Source organism: Labeo rohita, chromosome 21 (assembly GCF_022985175.1).
Source record: "Labeo rohita strain BAU-BD-2019 chromosome 21, IGBB_LRoh.1.0, whole genome shotgun sequence".
NCBI lineage: Eukaryota > Metazoa > Chordata > Actinopteri > Cypriniformes > Cyprinidae > Labeo > Labeo rohita.
This window is the reverse complement of record NC_066889.1, coordinates 19953521-19972597: the sequence shown is the minus strand read 5'-3', so window position 1 is coordinate 19972597 and position 19077 is coordinate 19953521. Positions and strand designations below refer to the sequence as shown.

The 19077-nt window shown below is 34.0% G+C and overlaps 1 protein-coding gene across 2 annotated transcripts; it reads right to left on the bottom strand.

Annotated features, from left to right (window-relative positions):
* Nucleotides 1-62: 62 nt before the first annotated feature.
* Nucleotides 63-17162, bottom strand: gsna (gelsolin a). Of its 2 annotated transcripts, XM_051092567.1 has the most exons (17): nucleotides 17017-17162; nucleotides 11108-11305; nucleotides 10804-10958; nucleotides 9528-9689; nucleotides 9293-9442; nucleotides 9126-9215; nucleotides 8903-9035; nucleotides 8513-8817; nucleotides 7250-7383; nucleotides 7027-7117; nucleotides 6203-6229; nucleotides 4482-4652; nucleotides 4223-4397; nucleotides 3788-3909; nucleotides 3608-3685; nucleotides 2905-2965; nucleotides 63-2195 (listed from the first exon to the last, which is right to left on the bottom strand). In XM_051092567.1, exons 2-17 carry the CDS (start codon nucleotides 11298-11300, stop codon nucleotides 2026-2028), a joined length of 2217 nt encoding a protein of 738 aa, XP_050948524.1. In that variant the 5' UTR covers nucleotides 11301-11305; nucleotides 17017-17162; the 3' UTR covers nucleotides 63-2025. The 2 variants fall into 2 exon arrangements, with proteins under 2 accessions (XP_050948524.1, XP_050948525.1); XM_051092568.1 differs by lacking the exon at nucleotides 6203-6229.
* Nucleotides 17163-19077: the final 1915 nt, after the last annotated feature.

Below are 19077 nucleotides of genomic sequence, written 5' to 3'. Positions count from 1 at the left end.
TAAGTAGTAAAACTGGCAAATTGTTATTTTTTTTTGTTTTATTTCACGTAATGTTACAGGAGGATTTGCGAAAGCGGGAGTATCTGGATTAACCCTTATGAATGAGTAGCAATACGAGTCGTCAGCAAATATCAAAGGCAACCAACCTTTGCACTAAGAGCCTGCGGTATTCTATTTTAGCTGATTTTAAGGCTGTTAACTGACCCATATGTTAACAATTATCAAAAAAAAAAACCCTTTCGTATCCATTCAGTCTTAGCATTGCATATGTAGAAACACTAATAAGGCCTCTGGCTCTCTAGGCCTCTAACAAGACATGCTCATTGAAAACTCCAGCATTCTGGTTATAGATTTAACAGTCTTAAATTAAAAAGCACTCCTAGAAATTGCTATTTTAAGAACGAGACCATGGGAATGGCTTTTTTTATGCAGTTTATGCTCTAAAGTTTATTTGAAAAAGTTTTGCAGCGTCCTCTGCCTGTAGAAGGACATCATTGCTCACACGGGACCATGGCTGTGTTTGGAATGAATATTAGCTTACTACTTAATACTGCTTAGGATGTACTGTAAACTAACTAAAAGTAGCAAATTAAATACTTCATTTTAAACAGCATGTTACTTGTTCTCACAATACAGATTTAAAGCTGTAAATCTAAAAGTATTTGCAAGTTGTTTTGTATTTTTAAGCCAGTTTTGTGTTAACTTAGCAGTCTTATTATTGTGTTAACGTAGCAATCCGCCATTAAAAATCAGAATTAATATAAGTAAATATAAGTAACCTCTGAAATGCTCAAGTGTGATATAGCTTTTATTAATACCTTAAATTATCTTTTAGGGCTGCAAAACGATTCATTGCGATTCATCACATTCAAAATAAAAGTTTATGTTTACATTCTATATGTGCGTGTACTATGTATTTTTATTATGCATGTATAAATACACACACATGTTTATATTAAGGAGAAATATGTTAAGATTTATATATAAAATATTTATATTTCTATATAATATAAATTATGTGCAAGTATAAATATCTATACATATATATATTGTAAAAATATGTACATGTATGTGTGTGTATTTATACATACACATAATAATATACAGTTCACAGACATGTAAACAAACTTATTTTGTTTAATTTTTAGTAATTTTATGTGCTTTTGTCATTTTCATTCTTTGTTATATCTTTTATTTATTTTTAATTTATTTTTATTTGACTTTTAGTTGTAGTTATTTCCAGGTAGTAATTCCAAGTGCTCCAACTTTAACTTTTTTCAGTTGCAAAAAAGCAACGTCTAATTTTTATTTATTTTATTTTAATTTTATTTAAATTTACAGCAATTTAGTTTTAGTTAACAATTGTGGAACATTTGTGAAACATAGCATGTAGGTTATCTGGGTATTTCATGCATATAAATATGTGCATACTGTGCACACACTATTATACTTACAGAATAGTATGAGTAGTATGCTAGTATGCTATTCTGAACACAGCCAATCACTGAACTTCTGTGTGTCAGATGGAATAGCAACAAGGTGGAAACGTCTCTAGGCTACTCTCTTTAAAAACACTAAAGTAGTATTGCTAGTAAAACTCACATAAAAAAGGTTTGTAGAAAAGGAAGGCAAAAAGATGTCTGACGATGATATCCCTGTATATTTTCTGATACAAGCTCATGCACTTCAGCAACATAAGGTGTGCAGACCAAACACATCAATCTAAAAGCGTTAAACGCTTAAAAAAATTGTTGAGCACAGAAAGAAAATACTTAAATACAGAAGTAACAAGGTGAAGAATTAATGGAGCTCTGCTTTTGCTTTGCCTTATGTTTGGTGACTGAAGCTCAGGGCAGTAAAGTGCTATTTTTAAAAATTGCCTTTTGATACTGACCCAGGACCAGCTTTAATTTTTGAATCCATGATTAAACCCTCATAAGCATCAAATTGGCATCATACATATATCTAAGGGCAACTTTGCGGTAAGGCAGTGGGGTTTAAAGGTCAGGGGTGACAGCTCAAAGTTCAGATCTCCAGCTCCGCCATGGCCCGATCCAGAGGGTCAGTGGTCCAATAGTCATGGTCCCAACCCAAGAACCAGCCTGTGAACGTGGGTGGTTCAAAGCCCTGTTTAATCTTCACGATGGGTGTGCGCGGGTCACGGTTGGCTGGATCTGTCTCGATGTATCGGGCAGCTGGAGAAAGAGAAAAAGAAGTTTATTATATGGGATTCATAAAAGGGGACAGTATAATGCGTTTTGGGATTTCAAAAAAGCTAATGTTTCTATCTTCTTTTCTATATTGCATACATTATCGCCACCTACTGGACTGACTAACTGAATAATCCATCATAACACACAGTAACATTCAATATATATTTATATATATATATATAAATAAATTTTTTTTTATAAGATTTTTACATTTTTATAATTCTGATCAATTTAATGTGTCCTTGCTAAATACAAGGCAGTAAAGACATTTATAATGTTATACAAGATTACCATTTCAAATAAATGCTGTTCTTTTGAATTTTCAGCAAAGAATGAATGAAAAAAAAAAATCTTGGATTCCACAAAAAATATGAAACCGTTTTTAACAACAGATAATATTATTACAAGTTCCCAGAGAACAGTGTATTAAAATGATTTTGATTTTTGTTTTTTTATTGTTTTAACAATTTTATCAAAAATAAATACTGTACATACTTTTCTTAAAAACATATATATATTAAAAATAATTTGGATGAATAAGAATTGCACTGTGGGAGACAGTATTCCATGCAATGTTCTGTTGTATACTTCACTTGAGTACACTATACATACCAGTGTAGTTGGAGTAGTATGGTACTCTTTATACTCTATACAGTGAATAATGATTATAAGTTTTTATATATGTTTTTACCTGAAGTCATTGCCTCAGTCTTCTCCTCATCATGAGCTTCATTACCAATCCAAACAAACACCTGCAAAAACACATCAAGATTTATTAGACTTCTCTGTGATGCTTTATTATTTAATTAAAAGACTGTTTTATGTCATTGTATTAATCAAAATTTAGCTGAACTGTTTGTGCACATATACAGTAGAGGAATTCAAGGTTTGGCCAGTTAGCTTCTGCTGTTTGTCCCTATTAGTCAATGCAATAACAATGGAATTATACAGACAAAAAGCATGTTTATTCATGGCCGGTCATTCAAAACTCTGTATTTCTGCATTTTTTTTAAGCAATATAAAACAGTTTCCAGGTGACATGCTTTTATTAATATGAATGGGAATGGGAATCCTTGATTGCAACACTATGTAAAATAGAAATCCATACAATGTGGCGTCACCAAAATCCACACCATGTGGCATCATATCAGTATTTAATTTTATTCTGTCGTATATTCAGAGTTGTGCTGCGGTTGAAAAAGCAACAAGTAGCATCAGACGAAATAACGGTGCCCTCCATAGCCCAAAATATGTATAAAACAATGTGGATGTTTTAAATAACCTATGTCTTTCATGGGTTTTCTACTATACATTTCAGGAAGAGACATCATTTATGTTATATTAAGCCATACAAGTCTTAATACCCGGGCTTCGATTTAAAGTAGCCGGTTTACCTGATCCCAGGTGTCCAGGATCATGACATCATCTGTAGCCAGGTCTTCTTGAGTCATCTCTCCAGGAACTTCTTCAATCTGCATGGATATCAATGCATCCATAATGACTCTTTATCATACTTCACTGACAATACACTTCTTTATATCAGGGCAGGCCAAAAATATGGATCTGCTACTTACAATGAAACGCCCAGTTTTGTTTGAGCAGGCGAATAGTCGTGGTGGGTGGGCATTCATCTTGTCCTTTAGCCTGGCGGACGTGCGGTAATCAGCCTTTCCTCCCAGGGCATCCCAGAAACTACCTGCAATGTGATGCATACATGTATATTTACATGCATTTTTTTATTAAAACAATGTCTATCAAAATTATAAACGGTTATAAAATGTATACAGTAATAAAAATGGTCACACAAGTATGAAATGTGAATACAGTCACTTAAAAAAATTTAAATGAAATAAAAAGTTACATACTTCAATTTATTTAGTTTTATTTGTGCATCTTAAAAAGAGTAATTTACCCAAAAATTAAGCCATATGGACCACTATTGATGCTTGTATGACCTTTTTTAAGCTTAAGTTTTCAATTCTGGGTTAAAATTTCAGATGAGTTCTTACCATCCTCTCCTCCTTCACCCAGCTCAGAGGGCGACACTCCAAGGATATCACAAAGCTGCTTAGCCCCACGTTTCTCCGTATCACTGGCTCCCCGTCCCACCCATATGAACGATGCAGCTGGGGTCACCAGGACGAAGGCATCATTAGAATTCAGATTGGAGGACACAGCATCAACCTGAATACAACAACAGTTAAAATCAGCAAATACTGCAAGAGGATATTTAAAAGCTCCCACCAACAGTAAATATTAGACGCTGACCTCCACGGCCCGTGTGCATCCTGCGGAGTTTGAGCGCACTTGGAACAACCGAGTCTCGGCTGGCGCAGTCTGACCGCCATCCCTGGAGGTGCCGCCCTTGTGCACCACCATGGGCTTCCCTCCGAACAGACTCATGAGATGAGCAGGTTCCTTACCCTGAACCACCCGCACCTGAAAAATTATACAATAATTATATAAAAATTATATAAGTGTTTACATTATTAAGAGACAACAGGAAGTCATGCTTCTGCTAAACTAATTAAAATACAGTATGTCAGATGCAATACAGAACTGTCATTCATTTTCAAGAGGCTTTGGTTGAGGACTGCATTTAATTCCACAGGGTGGCAGCGTGGAGCTCACTATGTGGAATGTGAAGCTAACGCCAGCATTCCCAGCATCCTTTGTGGTCAGAATGATGACAGTAGGCTGTTCAACTCCAGGAGGAAGCAAAGATTTATCAGTGGTCGCAGTCAAAGTGGTTTCTTCTCTTGCCCCAAAAACTTACATTTGTCTTCCCATGCTGCTCTCTGCTGAATTATACATCATATTGACTGCAATGTTAATATTTGTTTATGCTTCTGTTAAACCTCTGTTTTTCCCTACTGTACACATTGCTTTAGTATATAAGAAATACAGTACTGTGCAAAAGTTTAGGATAAAAGAAGTCTTTTATGCTCACCAATGCTGCATTTATTTGAATAAAAATAAAGTAAAAACAGAATTATTGTGATTTTAATATATTTTAAAATGTATTTATTTCTGTGGTGGCAAAGCTGAATTTTCAGCATCATTACTCCAGTCTTCAGAATCACATGATCGTTTAATAATCATTCTAATATGCTGAATTATAGTTGTGCCTTTTAATAGTTTTGGTGGAAATCTTTATATATTTTTCCTTTGATAAACAGAAAATTCAAAAGAACAGCATTTGTTTGAAATATATTATAAATGTCTTTACTCTCACTTTTGATCAGTCTAATGTATCTTGCTGAATAAAAATAATTAAAAACACACCTTATTGACCCCAAACTTCTGACCATTAGTGTACAATGGACGAAAACAGAGGTAATTCTTTGGATACTACTTACTGCATTTTACACTTCATCTACTTTAACATGCCGAATGTGTTCTTGTGTACCAGTTTAATGTGCATGCATTAACACAGACAGGAAAAAAAATTATATATATACACACAATACGAATCAATGCATGATGGAGCATTTCTGTTAATGTTCACATGCTCACTCCCAAAAGTAATCTACAAATGTAGAGGCAGACAGTTAGTTTTTTGTGCACAAATGATGAAATATCAAAACGAAGACACAAGGACACAAGTACACTAGTGGAGGCGTATACAGTGATAATGCATGTCAGTGTACAGAGCCTAACAAAAAAAGCTTAATAATCTTTTTACAAATTGATCACGCATACCGATTATGCAGACTAACGAAATCATGATTTAAAACCCTCTGCTGAAGCCTTGATTCTTTTAGCTGTGCAAATTCAGTTAGATAATGGACATTACGCTGCTACACTCTGGAAAATGAAAAAGCATTAATGGAACATGAGCAGGAATTTCCCCAAAAGCAGAGGAATTTCCTTTTAGATTTGTATCTGTTGTTAATCTAACGTTGTGTAAGATCAGTTTTATTTGTTTAAATGTGGTGGAGAAATGTTCAGGCTCTGTACAGGGACATGCAATCCTGTAATATGGATACCTGAGTGGTGAACCGAGCACCAGCCATCTACAGCAGGATGTAGAATATGAATAAAGGATAGGAAGGAAAGACATAGGTGGAAGTGGGTTTAAAACAGATGGAAAAAAAATAAAAATCAATGCAACCAGCAATAATGACAAAAAGTAGCTAAGCTATGACAGGATACAGCAGAAACCACTAGCACCAGGAAGCTTGAACTTAGTCAACATGAAATCAAGATTAGCACTAATTACTTTGTTTACCATGATTCATGATTGCAAGTCAACAACAAAAATGTTTGTTCTTGTAATCTTTCATCAACGACACATGAACTTTGTGCATGAATGGATGAATTATCAATTTTGGTTTCAACTTTATAGTTCTATTTGATACCAATAAACTAATTACTTGTTTCATGTTATGGCAAATAACCAATAAATTGACTATATAAAAATTCAACGCTAATTTGTCTAAAAAAACTAAATCTAAAACTAAATAAAAAAACAATTTTAAAGGTTACAAGTGAACTGAGGTATCAATAGATGTTACAGCGATATTAAAGATTAAATTTAAGCAAGCATTAGGTGACAGCAAAGTTATTTAATGAGGTTCTATGGATGCATTGTTTTCACCGAATACCATTTTATCATAAATATGCTGCAGCATCATAGTTGTCAAATGGGTTGTGAATGGTGTTTCATGTTGACTTCAAAAAAAAAAAAAAAAAAAAAAAAGTCACAATTGCACTTTTAATGCAGGGCCCCCAAATGATAAATTCAGCAGAACACATATAGATATGACTGTTGTGATCAAGTGATTCACTGATGTTTGTTCATTAGCATTACCTGCACAGGTCCACCTCCAAGCTCATCATCCAGTTGGGCTCCCAAGATGGCAGATGCCCCAATCTCATCTTGTGAGGAGTCCTTACCCTGCCTGTGACGGACATCAAATACAAGTCAGACATTACTGGACAGGATAAACTTATTAAATTGTTAAATTAAAACACATAGAATGTGTATAGAATGTCAGAAAAAGCTTTAGATTAACTGTGAGATCAGGTCATACCAGATGTAGATGATGTGGCCCTGTCTGCCTCCATGACGGTAATTGTACAGTATAATGTAACTGTCTCCTCCATAGAACTGACCGTAAGTAGAGGGGTCAACTGGAACCTTGTCTGATCCTTCAATGCGCCAGATCTAAAGTATCAAGTGACACAAAAATACAAACATCATTACAGCACCCTCACTGTATTTGTATACACAACATATTGTGTGACTTCAGCTCTAGTTACAGTTGATGTCAAAAGTTTACACCCCCCTTTCAAAATCTGCAAAATGTTAATTTTACCCAAATCATACAAAATGCATGTTTTTTTTATTTAGTACTGACCTTAATAAGATATTTCACATAAAAGACTTTTACATATAGTCCACAGAAGAAAATAATAGTTTAATTTATAAAAAAAAAATAGCCCTGTTCAAAAGTTTACATCCCCTTTGATTCTTAATATTGTGTTGTTACCAGAATGATCCACAGCTGTGTTTTTTGTTTAGTGATAGTTCTTAATCAGTCCCTTGTTTGTCCTGAACAATTAAACTGCCTGCTGTTCTTCAGAAAAATCCTTCAGGTCCCACAAATTCTTTGGTTTTCTAGCATTTGTGTATTTGAACCCTTTTCCAACATTGGCTGAATGACTGAGATTCATCTTTTCACACCGAGGACAACTGAGGGACTCATATGCAACTGTTACAGAAGGTTCAAACCTCACTGATGCTCCAGAAGGAAAAACCATGCATATAGAGCCGGGGGTGAAAACTTTTGAACAGAATGTCAGAATTGTCTAAATATCATATTTTTCATTTAGCACTGCCCTGCAGAGGCTACAGAAGATGCTACAGTTACATGTTTCCAGAAGACAAAATAAGTTACATTTACTCAGATCTTTTAAGTTCAAAATGATTTCATCCCTCCTTAATGAATGGTTTTTCCTGCTGGAGCATCAGTGAGTGTTTGAACCTTCTGTAATAGTTGCATATGAGTCCCTCAGTTGTCCTCAGTGTGAAAAGATGGATCTCAAAATCATCCAGTCATTGTTGGAAAGGGCTCAAATACACAAAAATGCTTGAAAACCAAAGACTTTTGTGGGACCTGAAGGATCTTTTAAATGAAATATCTTATTCAGGTCAGTACTAAATAAAAAAATAACATGCATTTTGGATGATCTCTCTTATTTTGGTAAAATTATTAACATTTTTAACAGATTCTGAACTGGGGATGTAAACTTTTGACCTCAACTGTACATGCAGTGTGTGCTCACTCACTGACCTGTTTCTCTCCATTGCCATCATCGATCATTCCATGTTGGGCAGCCATGGCTGGTGAATCATGCAGAGTTGAAGCATCAAATGGCACCTTCTCGATCTTAGCAATGCTGTTTGATACATAAGCCACACCCAGACCCTCTGTCTGATCCACATCACGCCAGTTTTTGAAGAACTGTTTAAATAGAGGCGTCTCGCCCATCTCTGGAAGGATCTGAATCTGTGTGTGTTTTGGGTAACCCATTTTCTTAATGAACTCATCTGCTGCCTTCAAGGCAGCCTTTCTCTCTTCCACATTAGCATCTTTGCCTATAAAACAAACATTGGCGTGTCAAAAAAAAATCTAAATTAAGAAAAAAAGGCTCTTTTTGTTTTGCCGGACAATACCATTTACCTTTCCAAACAAAGATCTTGCCATCTGAGCCGTGATCCAGGATGAAACAGTCGCTTGATTCCAGTGCACTCTGGGTGAAAGGGTTCTCAGCAGCCACCAGAGCAATTGTCATGTCTCCACTGCCATCAGACACCTGAAGTACAGGAAAAGTCAATAAATTGAAATTACTAATGGTTTACAAGAGCTGTTTGTCATATTTGCAAGGATAAAATCCAGTGGTTACCTTGTAGAGTTTGGCCATCTTCCTGTTAGAGGCATCAGCCTTGATATCATCAGACGCTCCTTCAGGCAGGTCTGGTTTTTCTCCAAGAACCTGCCAGCAGATAATTGGAAGATGTATTTAGTGGATCTCTTTTTTATTTTGAAGTTGAAGCTTTCTGTCTTTCGTACCTCCAACATCTTCTCACGTTCCACCCCTTCATCACACACATACACGCGAGCACGTCCACTGCGTTCATTGTCACGAATGCCTTTTGCAAGTTGTGTAGCTTTTAGCTTCTCAAAGCGGTTACTCTTGGAACCACACCACTGATAGATCTCCTGTAAAAAATACACGGAGCAAACAGGGTTATTTCTGAGATTTTGACAATATCAAATGTCCCTCACTGTTTTATATGATACACACGTTGCCCAAGTCCAGGATGAAGCAGTCTCCCTGGTTAAAGCTCTCCCAGCTGACTGGCACTTCTGTTGCTCTGACAACACGCCGACCTTTGACTTGGAGCACGCGTTGCACTATAACTTCATTGGTCACCACATGCTTGAATCCAGATGCAACTCCACCTTTCTTCAAAACAAAACAAAACCAAAATGAAACATCTTAAATAAGATTTCAAAAAAAAAAAAAAAAAAAAAAACCAAATAAAAAAAAGAAAAGAAAAAAGAAACACACACACACACACACACACACACATTACAACCATTAAAAAAAAAAAAAAAAGAAAAAACAAACCAAACCAAAAATAGATACATCTTAAAAAGTAAAAGAAAACCAAATCAAAAAAAAAAAAAAAAAAAAAAAAAAAAACACAAAACAACAAAATTAAAACACAAAAGGAAAAAAAAAAAAAAAAAAAAACACAACAACATACACACACAAAAAGTAAAAATGCAAAAGAAAACCAAATCAAAAACACAAAAAACAAAAGATAAAAATGAATCAAACACACACAAAAAAAAAACAAAAATGAAACACAAAATAACAGAACAAAATGTTAAAAAAGAAAACCAAAACAACAAAAAAAGGCAAAAGGAAACCAAACCAAAACACAAACACACAAATGAAACACAAAATAACAAAAAAAAAAAAAAAAAAAAAAAAAAAAAAAAAAAACAAAAGAAAAATCTAACAAAAATAAAAAAGAAACAAAAAAATATATTAAAAAAAAACAAAAAAAGCAAAAGAAACTAGAAAACAAAATTGAAAAAAAACAAAAGAAAAAAGCAAAAGAAAACCAAACCAAAAATGAAACAAAACTAAATAAAAAAAAAAAACAATCAAAAATAAATTATAATAAAACAAAAACAAAAACAAAAAAAAAAAAAAAAAAAAAAAAATCAAAAGAAAAACAAAACAGAAAACAAACAAACAAAAATAATAATAAAAAAAATCTAAAGAAAACCACCCCCCCAACAAAAAAAAAAAAAAAAAAAAACTGAAATACAAGACAAAACAACAAAATAATACAAAAACAAAAGAAACCCAAACCAAAACACAACACAACAGTCACTAAAGTCACTGAAGCTTCATGTCTGCCAATTTTGCCATTTTATTCCAACATTTTAACATTAGCATTTTGTGGCAAAAACATCAAGCTATTTTTTTACATTATTATTATTATTATTTATTTTTATCTTGGACATCACTTTCTATTTGTCCTGTCAACAATCAGGCCCCTCACCATGTACTGCAGCCCCTTCTTAAAATATCCCAGAAAAGCTTTGGACTCATAGCCTTGAACTTCACGGTACTGGATGGGCTTTCCACCCAGATAGTCATCCATCTGCACCGTGAAAATGGCCGCCGCCCCACTTTCATCTTGCGTGCAGTAGTCACCTGTCAGTTGAGAGAAGATCATCTATAAGAAATGTTGCTGATGCATTCAACATTTGAACCATCTGGCTTGTCTTGAAAATTACGCAGACCATATACTTTAGTACTAGAATAAATGTCAAAATCTCTTTAACACAGCATTGTCCACATACCTAGCCAGAAGTGGAGATCATACTGCAGGTTGCCAGAGCGTTGCTTGATAGTATTGAGGATCACGTAAGCATCACCGGTGTAAAACCCTCCATAGAGGTTCTCAGGAACTGCCACCAAATCAAACTTCTCAATTCTCCACACCTGGAGGCCAGGCTCCTTGCCTGCTCGCTCAAACTCAGGGTGGTACACCATGCTGCCTAAAGAAAAATACACAAACACGTTATTTATTCAAACTGACAAATTGTGAAAAGCACAAGCTGAGTTTGCACACTCCTAAAGATCTTAAATCCACATTGCAGGAACACAGAAAATTAAACCTAGTGAACTAGACTATAAAAATTCCAGTGGCTGGGAGTTTCCTTTTGTGGTGATGGACAGTTGGGCTGGATGCAGGAAAAAGGAAGCACTGTGACTAATGCTGTTGGAGTGACAGTGCCAACCGTGGAAACAGATTGACCGGATCATTCAGAACACCGGCCCTCGCATGCAGTCGCCCGCCAGCACTTAATGTGGTAAGGGCCTCTGAGAGGGTGACCGTGTCAGCTGAGCTTACCGCCCACTTGTGGGGTTTGGGATGCTTTAGACATGAGTCATTTAGAAATGAGACGGTAGCTTTGTAATTCTTGTTACTGAGCACAAGACATTCCTCAGAGAAAAAAAGTATAGATCGAAGAAGGGTGCAGTGTTTACCAAGGATCAATATTTATCGAACATCCATCACAATTACCTCAGAAGTTGTGCTTTAGGATTTCTTAACATTATGAAACAAACTACATGAGGGTAAACACTGTTTGGCAATGGAACCGATGACTAGCTAAAAACAAAACCTCATTTTTATTACGCAAAGGAAAAGGATGAGGAGGACATGCATTTCCAAATATGGTGCTCAGAGTTCCTGGTCAAGTATTGATCTGTCTAATAATACATTATTAAAATGGCAACTGCTTCTTTGTGAAAGACAAAATACAGATGATCATTAAAGTTCGGAGTCTACAAAATATCAAATGCTAAAAATATTTTGCAATATTTCATAAGAATGCATTAAGAATTACTATATTTCTTGCTTAAAATGAACCCAAAATAGGTTGGAAATGAACATTTGTTAATATGTTCAACAAATTAACATATATTATTATTTAAAAATTAATCATAATTACATAAACATTTTTTAAATGACTTACTCCTGATGTCTCCAGTAATTCTGTGTCTGATTTTTAATTGACAACCTATTTTGGGTTCATTTTAAGTCAGCTATACAGTAATTTTTAAACTATTAAAAAAAAAAAAAAACCCTTAAGGTTAACATTTAACCCAACTGTTGCTGAAGAATTACTATATTTCTTGCTTAACATTTATTATTAAGTTAAATAAATAATAATTAAATATTAAATATTTTTTCAATGACTTATTGCTGATGCTTTTAGTAATTATGTGTCTGATTTTATTTTATAAGCTATTTTGGGTTAATTTTATTTCAGCTATATAGAAATTTTTAAATCTTTAAAAAAATAAAAATAAAACTATTAACATTAAACACAACCACTGGGTCAAAACAACCCAGTTGCTGGGTTTGTCCATATTTCACCCAACGCTAGGTTATATTTTAGAGTGTAAGAATATTAAACAGCACAACTACTTTCAACATTGAAAATAATATGAAATGTTTCTTGTATAACAAATCAGCATATTAGAATGATTTCTGAAGGATCATGTGACACAGAAGACTAAAAAATGCCTGCTGAAAACTTACTTTTGCCATTATATTTAAAAAAAAAAAAATTAAAATAAAAACAGTTTTTTGCAATTTGTAATAGTTTTTCACATCATTAACAATTTTACTGTATTTTTGGAAAAATAAATGCATTCTTGGTGCAATTTTAGAACACTTTTTAAGCTGTTAAAAAGATATGTTTAAAGAATTTTATATATATATATTATATATATATATATATATATATATATATATATATTATATATATATATATATATATATATATATATATATATATATATATATATATATATATATATATTTATTTATATTTATATTTATATATGATACAATAATCAGAAATTAATTATATAATATGAATTAACATTGTAACATATGGTAGATAAAATTTTTTACATATGCAATATTAACTATAATATTTATCGGAAACATCTTATACCAATTAGAGATCTAAAACATCTCTAATATAGGCTGATAATCAATATGGTAGCAATATATTTTCAATAATTATAGATATTATGCACATTGTCTCTCATCATCTCCAAGCACATTACACCAGAAATGAACCACATATTCTGATATCATAATGACAAGGCTTTATTTTTCTCTCTACACTTATGTAACTTGCCAGGCCCAGCAATTAGGCACTGCTGTAGAACTATATAAGATACAGTTGTCACCACACCTCAGACTGCAATTAGGCACCACATGCTTCACAATCAATCTATTTTAAGCCAGATATAGGCGCTCTGAAACAGCTGCTTTATAATGAGCTTGAAAAGACATGCTGCACCATCCGCTCTTCTTCAGCTGTTGTTCTATCAACATATGCACCAAAGTCTTCGCTGTGTGATCCGGAACTGATTTCCAATTGTTTTGATGTGGCCAAGTACATAAAGGGACATTGTAACTTCTGAAATCCCTTCTGAACACATAGCGTCAGTGTGACAGAAAAGCTAATTAAACAGAACATTGTTTCACGCAAATGACTGATCTCAGTCTCTAATATACTGCTGTGGGTTACTCTCATGAGATGAGAATGAAATATATAGCATACAATAAGCTATTCTGAACTAAACACATCTTGTCTGAGCTGATGAAGCTGCCGCCAGACTTCTAGCCCACAGGAGACTATAAATAGCCTAGGTCATGTGACATTTGCTTATGGGTCAAAATGGGAGGGAGATGTTTCTGGGAAGTGCCTGTATACACATTGAATAGGCTTTAATACAAGAAAAGAGCAGGAGGATGTCAGAATAGTACTTCTGATACAGGCATAAAATACGTATACTTCCACTTTAAAAGGATTTTAAGGCAACAAGAGCTTCCACTGGATTTGAAAAGAGAGAAAAAAGAATTATGAGTGGGGTCATGCTTCTTGGTGGATGTACTTTGTCTGGGCATACTTCATGTGTATGCATACTTCATCAATAGCTGACAAGTAAGATTATCACTGAATTCAGAAAATGGTAAACTGAACAAGCCCTTGTTTCCTCACAGTTCCTGCAATCTGAACAAGTTCAGACACAGTGGCCCTCTGAAAGATTTGCCAGAAAGGCATAAATCTGAATTAGAAATGTATACATGCAGTGATCTTGAATCTGTTAAATGACCAACATATACTTTCAACTTGAACTTAACCTAACCACTGTGCAGTATAAAATAATTCATGTATTTTGACATAATCCTTAGCCTGAAAGAACTTTTTCCTGGAGAAATGCCTGAATCTGAGGAACTCCTGGGGTGACTTGGTTTTTCCATCTAGATAATTCTTCCAGCACCTTTTACAGGCCCATTAGATAACATCTTAGCATGGAGTCAACACTAAGTCTAAATCTTGTTTAAGCACTTGACTGCACCCTGTGTTTACCCAAAGAGAAAACAGCCTAACCAGTGACTGCACTGACTGTGCTTTATAGCCAGGCTCCATGTTAAAGTACAAGAGTCTTGTAATTTTGTATACAGGCAAACATGCAAGCGCTCAAAGTCTGAGCTATAAAGAGTGACTGTTTCTATCAGATTGGTGTGGCTGACATTTCCTCGTCTAGTTCCAGCGATTAAATGTTGAATGACCTCCAGGATACCTTTCTCAAGAAATTCATAAAAGCAAACACAGCAATGCAGCATAAAGGAAATTCTGTGAATGTGTTATGAATCTGATGGCAGTGTCACATGAGAATGTGGTTTTTATAATGTTATATGACAATAAAATATCACACGCCTCACATTCAATACAATCAATTTGTGTTACTGTTCTTAAATATGCGACTCTGGACCACAAAACCAGTCATAAGCTGCACGGGTATATTTCTAGCAATAGCCAACAATACATTGTATAGGTCAAAATGATCAATTTTTCTTTTATGCCAAGTAAAGATCATGTTCCATGAAGATATTTTGTAAATTTCCTATTGTAAATATATAAAAACTTAATTTTTGATTAGTAATATACATTGCTAAGTATTTAATTTGGACAACTTTAAAGGTGATTCTCTATATTTTGATTTTTGTGCACCCTCTGATTCCAAATTTTCAAATAGTTGTATCTTTGCCAAATATCGTCCTATCCTAACAAACCATACATCAGTTCAATTTCAGAAAAGTATCCCTTATGACTGGTTTTGTGGTCCAGGGTCACATATATTCTTGAAGAAGTTTACAGTACAAGCGTTTGTGGTATCAATAGTCATTGAGCTTACTCTTCTCTTTTCTATGGAGGCACAGCATGACCTACTCTTACAGTCCTCTGTTATTCTTGTAATCACAAGGTCTGTGTGTGTATAGGTGTGTTTGAATTAGAACACCCATGTAGAAACGCCAACATGTTATCAGTCTTTGTGCTAGTTATCTACCTGGCTGCAGACTGCATGACTTGTTTTTATGTGTTTATTTCAAGCTAGTATTTTGCAAAGGTTTCTGTGACAGTTATATTTAGGGGTGGAGGTAGGGTTATCCCATAGAAAATAACATTAACCTTGTGTACTGTAAAAAGAAACAAAACAATGAAAGTCTATGGGATATTCTCACGAATATAGTTAAACAAATGTGTGTGTGTGTCTATTGTTCCATGAAGAACATTTAAAATCTATGGTAACTTCCCATTCCACAAAATGTTCTTTAGATCTCTAAAGTGTTCTTCACACTAAGAAGAGCTCACTTAAAGGTTCTACGGGGAGCCAAATAAAGCTGCAAAAATTATTTTTGGAATTTTTAATTTTAAAACTGTATATGCATTCTGTTGTTTTGTTTGGTGCTATCTGTTGCCAGAGAGTCAAGAGTAAACACAACTTCATAACTGTCATAAACATGACTTCTGCTGGAAGGCTGCTGCAGTTTTTGACAAACACTGAAGGTGTTTCCTGAGGTGATGCAGATCAACTTCCTCTTTCGCTACAGCATCTTTACCACAAAGTTAATGTTTGTCTCAGTTAGGGCGTGTTTCTATGGTAACAGATGAGAAATGCACACAAGGGTCTGATGATGAGTAATCAAAAGTGGAACTTCAAGTCCTTAAGTTCCTATAACAGCCATAGCCCTTTATTTAAGTATGCTTGCTTTAGATTTAGATTTATTTAAGATTTAGATTATTATTTTAGATTATTTAAGTTTTAGATGATTTATTTATTTATTATTAATTATTATTTGTGCTTTAGATTATTTGCACTTGAATGCTGAAACCAACAAATTTTCCACTCAGCTTAGGTTGAAGCAAATGATAAATCGATCCAAATATCAATAGTGGGCCTGCTCTTCTAAATGCATATGTGACCGCAGGTTAGAGCCGCCCTGCAGACTTCACACTTCTAAAGATCCCGTTTTACCGCATAATAAAAAGGCGCATCCCAAAATTCAGAATCTCTCCATATAAGGCTTTGTTTGATGAGCAGTTTCAGCGCTCAGAACGAAAACAGAAGTTTTATAAAGCACTGCGATTTATTGCACGGCCTACACATGGTGTAACGATTTAAACTGCAGTGTTTTTGAGTTCTTGGCGTGTCCCGTAAGAAAGTGTCACTCCGGTGAAAACATTACGCGCACAAAGAGACGCCTGTGTGGAAAGGAACACTTAAGCGTTGTTTGCAGAGAATTAAATCGTCACATTTTAGCTGACTTCATTACTTTGTGGCTGAGGAGGTTTGTTAAAGGTAAAACAGATGTAAAATATAACAGACTTACCTGAAGTTGAATGACAGGAGTCTGTCTATAACGGAGATAATGTAAATGCTATTGCAGAATATTGTGTCTGGACAGGGCAACACCCCTCTGGTTCAGACAGACTGCTTAAATAATCCTCATCAGGGGGTGATCCTGGCATTTAAACCACTCCCCTCTGACAACGGGACAAGGCAAATCACTGCCACCTACTGCGCCACGTGGATACTACGCTCAGAAATTCCCCACGCTGACAGTTTATCACTGTAACCCTAGTTACCTCCAAAATACCACAGTTACTAACAAAGTTTTATTGCTCACTTGTCTGTGTGTGTTACTTTCCAGTCAGTGTTTTCAAGCATTTTCAATGACCGAATGCTAGTGTGATAATGGTTGAATAACATTGTATTATTATACTCTTCAAATGCCAAACAATGTCTTCAGCTGCTAAACAATGTCTTTATTATGTATACTACAAATAAATCAATTATTTAATTAATAATACTAATACAACTGGCTACAATACAGAACAAGCTCAATGCATACAGTAATTCAGCTGTCTAAATACTTTTTTGAATATATTTAAATATATTTTATAAATATAATATTTAAATCAATATTTGTATTGAATAGTTTGTTGTTCAAAGTAAATGTAGTAATAGGGGGGAGTGGGGTAAGATAAGCCATTTTTAACTTATGTGCTCCTCAAGAAAAGGGAAAATGAGGCAGAGGTACAATGAAGGTATCTAAAGTAATTTCTGGATGTTTCCTAGCATTTTAAATGATCAGAAAGTATTTAAGACAAAGGGTTCTAATATTATGGCTTACAAAAAAAATGTTCCTGTGGTTCAGTTTGCCCCAGGTTAGGGGTAAGTGGAATCAGTGGGTAAGATGAACCATCTAGGTGAAAACTGACCATCTGACTGAATCTGATTCAAATGTGAAATTTTAAAGATTATTTACTGCTTTTAAAAACGTAATAATCAAATCATATCACAGTCATATTTTTTTCTTAAAGCTAACTTAAACACAATAAAACTAATCAAATGAACTTTAATTATTTGCATTTCTGAAACAGTATGTTGAACACCAAAGTTCTGCCCTTCCCAAAATCAGACTAAATAGAGGGTTTGTTAAAATTAAATAAACACTGAATTAGGATGAAGAAATAAATGTCACTGAAACTAATAAACATTTTAGTCAAAAGATGCTTGGCATGGTAGCTTTTCTGCAATGTCGAGTAGACCATTAGGGACTACATGTGGAAAGATATATTTGATTATAATGTGATGAAAAGCATCTTCTGGTTCTCAGAGAAGGGTTTAGTGCACTTGTACACTGTCCCTATCAAATAAACTAAACATAACGTTGTGTATATATATATATATATACATATATATATATATATATACACTACCGTTCAAAAGTTTGGGGTCAGTAAGACTTGTAATAGTCTTTAAAGAAGTCTCTTATGCTCATCAAGGCTGCATTTATTTGATTAAAAATATAGAAAAAAACAGTAATATTGCAAAATGTTTTTACAATATAAAATAATGTTTTTTTCTTTTAACATACTTTAAAATAGAATTTATTCCTGTGATGAAAAGCTGAATTTTTATCAGCTGTTACTAAAGTGTCACATGATCCTTAGTCTTAAGTGTCACATGATCCTTCAGAAATCATTCTAATATGCGGATTTATTATTAGAATGATCAGTGTTGGATAATATCAACAGCTGTGCTGCCAAATATTTTTTGGAACCTGTGATTTTTTTTCTTTCATGAATAACAAGTTAAAAAAGTACAGTGTTTATTCAAAATATAAATATTTTATAACAATGTAAATTATTTATTATTAACTTTTAATAAACTTTTAAATTATTAACTTAATACATCCTTGGTGAATAAAAGTATTAATTTCTTAAAAAAAAAAAAAAAAAAAAAAAAAAGAAAGAAACAATAAAAATGTACTGACCCCAAACTTTTGAACGGTAGTGTATATATATACACTGCCCTCCAAAAGTTTGGAAACGCCCTAGAAAAGTGGGGTTTTGGACAAAATTGGCATGAATCCTTTTTAATTTGT

Bases quoted from the DNA above. Each gene is read 5' to 3' on its own strand.
- gsna (XM_051092567.1), bottom strand. From the start codon at position 11,300: ATGGTGTACCACCCTGAGTTTGAGCGAGCAGGCAAGGAGCCTGGCCTC. The intron at 10,959-11,107 runs GTATGTGGACAA...CTCAACTGACAG, and splicing joins TGATCTCCACTTCTGGCTAG to GTGACTACTGCACGCAAGAT. The intron at 2,196-2,904 runs GTAAAAACATAT...CTCTTTCTCCAG, and splicing joins GACTGAGGCAATGACTTCAG to CTGCCCGATACATCGAGACA.